Here is a 6,042-nt window from a genome sequence, read left to right on the forward strand (position 1 = left end):
TCTGGCCTATCACTTGTTTTATAATTAAAGTTCTACTGGAACGCAGCCAGGTTGATTTGTTTATATATTGTCCACACTGCACTTGCACTACAACTGCCAACTTAGTAACTACAACAGAAACTGGGACCCACAAAGCCTAAGATATCTACTATGTTGTCCTTTATAGAAAAAGCTTGCCAATTCCTGCTCCAGACTAAATCAAATGATTATTTAGGGAATCACCATGATAGAGAAGAGCACTACCCTTTGTCAACTAAAGATAAGTGAAGCCACTATTAATCCTCCAATGTTCATACATGTGCACACAAATCCATATACCACTGTACCTTCACTGTGACTTCAGAGGCTTTGTGACAACCCAGAACAGAGCAAACAAATTAAGCTGGAATAAATAAATCAATAAATCTTTTAAGTATCTACATAATTGGATACTTAAAGAATGAGGTTGAACTATAGTACTTATTTTACACCTTCAAGACATACTAAGTGAAAAAAAAGCAAAGCACAGAACAGCATGTATGATAAATAGTGTGAGCTTTAAAAGGGTTGTATGTGTGTTTCTATACATATCTGGAAAGATATTGGAGAGGGACTGAGAATAAGGGGTCAGAGAAAGGAAAGCAAAAATCATGTATTGTGCATACCCTGTAGCAATTTGAATCTCTCACCAAAGGCATGTGTTCCTTTTTAAATCTTATATGTATATGAAAGGCATTTTTCTTAATACGTGTATACTTTTAAAATTAGTATATGGTGTACATTACATAAAAGAGAAACTAATGACATGCTGAACTATTTCAATCGCTTTAAGTACACAAGATTTAATAAGTTTATACTATTTTGTATTGGCAATAACATTTATTTTTATTAATGGTAGCATTACATATTCAAAATATGAATGGTACTTATTTCTCTGATATTAAGATGGCATAACTGTAACACCTATATTAAATTACTTTTTATGTTTTAGAAGAGTTCCTGGGCCAAAGGATAAAATCTGCAGCTCTTTGTCCCAAATAGCTCTTCAGAGGTGCTAAACAAGAAAATTTTTTTTAAAAAAAGGTATCTGTCAACCCACACTTACTAATCAATATGGTTTAATTTTTTTCCTCTTTGGCTTTATTTTTGCTAGTTTTAAAGGTAATCAACAGACATTAACATTTCTATAAATGCAATCAAGGCTATAAAATTTCCATATGCTAAGTAAAGCATAGATTTTTCTATTGTAAATACTCAGAAGTTGTCATGAGATTTTTTTACCCAATACGGTAAAAAGATCCATATTTTATTATAATTTAAGAACAGAGTTTCCGACACAACCAAGAACAGAGGTCCCATCCTGAGACAAGTTGTTTATTTCTGGGAGCCTCAATTTCATCATATATAAACAAGAGTTATAATACCTACTTACTTCAAAGGCATCCTGGGGGATTAGCTGAGCTAAATTTGTAGAAGCGGTCAGCAAAGGTCCAAGAAATGGTATTATTATAAACTTGTATGTATGTATGTATATCTTAATGAGCTTTAAAAATACATATATGTATTTATTTGGTTGTGCCAGGTTTTAGCTACAACACACAGGATCTTCAGTTGCAACATGGAGGAATCTAATTCCCTGACCAGGATTTGAATCTGGACCCCCTGCATTAGAAGCAGGGAGTTTCAGCCACTGGACAACCAAGGAAGTCCCATCAATGAGCTTTTATTAGCTACATTCATTAAAGGTTTTCTCTGACCTATGGTTTGCCTTTAGATTTCGGAATACGTTTCATTATGCACATTCTATTTTTATTATGACAATTATCATTATCATCACCAATTCAAACACATCTTTTGTATCCCTGATGATACTCATCATTCTTTCTATAATCTTAAACCTTTCTTTCCTTCAACATGTGATAAATAACCTATCTCACTGCTGTAAGTCCCCATCAGAAACCCATGCTATCCCCAGTGACTTACCAAATCTGCTACTTTAGCCAGGTCAATCATCATGTTAATGTCACAGTCACATTCAATAATGGTGAGTCTGCGCTTTTTACCTATAAGTGAAAAAACGAAAATTTTACTTTTAAAAAATCTTGGAAAAAATCTGTTAATTCTAATTGTTATTATTTTTTAATTGTACCTGCTTTACGCACCTTATACATTCACAAGAGTATATCAGAAATTCATTTTTATGGGAGAAAACTAATCAAACAAATTCCATCTTAGTTTTCTTGCTATGTTCTCTAACTTTAATAAGAGTATCAAAAGTCTATCCTATGAATCAAGTGCTCAAACATGTAAAATTCCAACTGGATGGGCAGATAAGTAGGCTTCATGATGGCCATGATCATGATATTTAGAAGTGGGTTAACACTTCTATCTCTATCAAAGTTTTCCCTGTTCTCACAACAGCGGAAAAAACCCTCAAACATAATGCAACAGAAAGTTCCTGTAGCAATCATTATTTTTAAATCAAACTAAAAGAAATCAGTCATAATCATGGGAATGCCTTAAGAAAAAGAAAAGCCTTAATCCAAATATATTATTGCTATCAGAAGAGACTTCAGATTCTACCACTGTCATATGGGAATTTGTTTCATCTTCCCTCAGACTTTAGAAAGGTCACCATTTCCCAGAGCAGATGAGTTCTCACAGGAAAAAGAAATGAAAAACTCCCTCACTTCCACAAGAATGTGGCTTCATGAGAGCAAGCAGCTATGCCTGGTGCATGGTAGGTACTCACTATCTGTTAAATGAAGGTGCTCACCATGACCAAGCCAGCCCACCCCAGTCTGCCAAGCCTTTCAGAGGAGCACAGCTTGCAAATCCATATAGCAGTCAGAATAAGGTATACATTTACATTATTATTACCTTGGGGAATCTATCCTTTTCTGAAGCTACAGCCACAATAAAAGTATAAGAGCAGTAACATGAAGTGACAATATTACTTTAACATTTACCAGCCAAGAAAGTGTTCAACAAAGACATGCATGTCCCCCAGATGACTACACTTGCCACGCCAGTCTGTGATAGCACCTCTTACCTGACACGATTGTTACAGGGCCTCTGATCTCTGTCAGCTTCTGTCTGGTAAAGTTCCGAATGAGGCACTGAATCAAAGTGCTCTTTCCAACTTTTGGAGGCCCCATCACAACCACCACTATTGGTGGGGGCTCTAGTGGAGTTCGATCAACCACTGGAATGTGATGCTTTTTTGTCTTCAAATCCTGAGTCCTATTTGTGTGTTTAAAAAAAAAAAAAAAATTCACTTTCAATATAGAAGGCATTCTCCCTAGAAGCAAAGACTTTAAAGAGAGCAGAACAGACAATATGTGAATACAATTATACATTGTTAACTTCTGGTCCCAGTCCAAATAACCACTTCAGTAAATATAAATATATATATATATATATATATATATCAGGCTGACTTCAATAGTGCAGAGTTGAAAACCATACACACCTTAAGTCTGTTTGCCTTATTAGCTGACTTCAATACTTTAAAAAGAAAACAAGAGACAAACATGGAGGCAGTGTACCATAATAAATAAAAGAGGAGGCTTTGGCTCTCTTATTAGAAGAATTTAAATTCAATAATGTTTAATATACCTATAATAAGGACTCATTAATGAAAGCTATTTAATACAACACACTGTAATTATATGAAAGATATCCAGAAAACAACACAAGTGTACCTGTTGTCATAGAAATTGTTTTAAAATTTACAAATTCTATAAATTCTTAAGCTTTTCTCTTGGACAAAAGAAGCCAATCTGTATGCAGATGCTGGAGGCTAAGTGGCTTCCACAGGAAAGACTTCTTACATTTCAGTACAAGAAACACAGCCTGTACCTCCATGTCCTTCAGAGTTGGAACAGACTCATGAACCCAAATAACTGGAGAGGCTCCTACTATTTAAAAAGAATAAATGGAAGAACCACTAGACTCCAATTAAACATACCTGTGAAAGGATCTCGCCATCCGCACAGCAGATTGGACTGCAAATGCTTTGGGGTTTCTCTTCCGGGCATCTTCCTCATCACCAAGTTGGAGATCTTGCAGATGTCGTTTCTTCTTCTTTTCAGCTTTGGGCCCACTGTTTTTCTTTCTGTGTTTCTTCTGGTCCTTAGCGTCCATAGTGGCCTTTTACCAATTCACAAGTAACTCTAACCTATACTGAGTGGGATGGAGGCAAGAGAAGCTTTTTACAATCAAAAAAATAAAAATAAAAACCCAGAGAAAAACAGTAAATTTCATTTAAATCTTTACGAAAAGATATATATTTCCCACCTCTGTTACTCAACAGGGGGGGAAACTGCTTAATATTATCTCCAATTTCACTTTTTTCTATTTTGCTATAAATTGGTTACCTCTGCTTAGGTTACTTTTGTCTTAAATATCCTGTATTTTTCAACACAGTAGCCGCCAGGCACATGTAGGTATTAAGAACTAGTGAAACGGAATTTTAAATTTTATTTAACTTTACTTAATTCAACTCTAAATTTAAATAGCCACATGTGACTAGTGGTTACCCTATAAACTCAGCCTTAAAAATCAACTGGATTAATGAAATGGCTTTCACATTTACATATTTTTAAGATATTTCATTTTGAAAAATAAAATCATTTTATAATCTTTCAACATAATAGCAGTGTTACATTTAGCAATTGCTGAATATGCAAAATTTTTAAGTTCTAATACATGCATATATATTTTAAAAAACGGCAATATCTCCCTGCTGACACCACATAGGTTTGCAGAAACCCTTACAATGATTTCTGAAAGTCCCAGGAATTCATGGCCCATAAATTAGGAACCACTAGACTGAAGAGTTTTTTAGAAAATCAGGTCGCATACAATCTGCGCGCTTGTTTGGGTAAAAAAAGAGGGGGGGGGGGGGTGTGAGGTTACTTAATTCAATAAGGTACTAAATTTATTTCAGTTCAATAAATATTTGCATCGGCCTATAATAAGCGAGGCATTGTACACGTAGATGACTACAGCTAAGATCTAAACTAGTGGAGGAAACCCAAATCCATGTTCTGTGACACTCTATAGGGACATCAGAAGTCTGCACAATTGGCGGTCAGTCAGAGACTTCCCACAGACACTCACCAGAGGAAACAGAAAGGCCACATGTACCAGCATAAGGTAAAAAAAAAACACCACCAGCCAGACAAACACTAGCCGGGAGTTAGGAGGGCTGGATTCTAGGAAAGCTTTGACTAAACAGGTGAAGAATTTCAGAGACATTATTTTTCCTCTCTACTATGAATATATTTTGGTTCCGAACTTGTACGGATGACTTTCTCCTTCTTACGGTTGGGTGGGGCGTGGGGGCGTGGGGGTGGTGAGAAAAGCACAATTTGGAGTCAACAGATCTGGCTCAGGTCTAAGTCACTGCTAGGATTACCCAGCTATGAAACGACCTCTCACCTCTCCCTGTCACCTTCCCTCCCGGTCCTGGCTCTCTGAGTGAATTTCATACAACACTTCTCTGGCAGGTACGAAATATGTCTGCCCCGCGCAAGAGACGCTCCTCAGGAGCAGACTGTCCAGAAGAACCGAGGGAGGACCTTACCACGCGCGCGACTCGCGACTCTCTTGGAGCCCCAGCCCGGAAGACCAGACTGCCGCCTCTTCCCCCAGCCCGCGGCCGTTACCGGGTTCCCAACTGCTACTCTTCCTCAGGCCCGCATGGACAGCGCCGGAAGCGGAAATGTAACCTACCAGCGGACTCTACCTGCCGGCGGGAAACAAGGAGGCAAAAGAAAAAGAGCAGCGGGAGGAAGACTTTCAGAGGAAAGCCAGAAGGAAGGCTTGTGATTGGCTGAGGGCAGATGTTGGCAAAGTCTGCGCTGTGCGCTCTACCGGGAGCCCCGCCCCGCCCCGCTCCACAGCCCAATCCCTCCTCGCCCCGCCCGGCTCTGCAGCCCGACCCGCGCTGCAGCTCTGAGCCTGAGAGCCCCGTGGCGCCGCACACGCCCAGGTTCACCCCGAGGCCGTGGTGATGGTGCGGCACGGTTCCCGTTCCCTGGTGCGGGACTAAAGCTA

General features: G+C 38.6%; 1 protein-coding gene across 2 annotated transcripts in view; it reads right to left on the bottom strand.

The window, feature by feature from the left end:
- The window catches only part of BMS1 (BMS1 ribosome biogenesis factor), a 28,243-nt gene extending 22,527 nt beyond the window's left edge, over window positions 1-5,716 (bottom strand). Inside the window, exons 1-4 of one of the 2 annotated variants that reach the window (XM_061161365.1) lie at window positions 5,570-5,716; window positions 3,950-4,164; window positions 3,032-3,222; window positions 1,963-2,042 (exon numbers count right to left, since the gene is read on the bottom strand). In XM_061161365.1, the coding sequence (XP_061017348.1) occupies window positions 1,963-2,042; window positions 3,032-3,222; window positions 3,950-4,125 (447 nt within the window). In that variant the 5' untranslated portion in view covers window positions 4,126-4,164; window positions 5,570-5,716. The remainder of the gene's footprint in view (window positions 1-1,962; window positions 2,043-3,031; window positions 3,223-3,949; window positions 4,165-5,569) is intronic. The other variant, XM_061161366.1, reaches the window with a different exon arrangement.
- Window positions 5,717-6,042: the final 326 nt, after the last annotated feature.

This window comes from Dama dama, chromosome 15 (genome assembly GCF_033118175.1).
Source record: "Dama dama isolate Ldn47 chromosome 15, ASM3311817v1, whole genome shotgun sequence".
Taxonomy (NCBI): domain Eukaryota; kingdom Metazoa; phylum Chordata; class Mammalia; order Artiodactyla; family Cervidae; genus Dama; species Dama dama.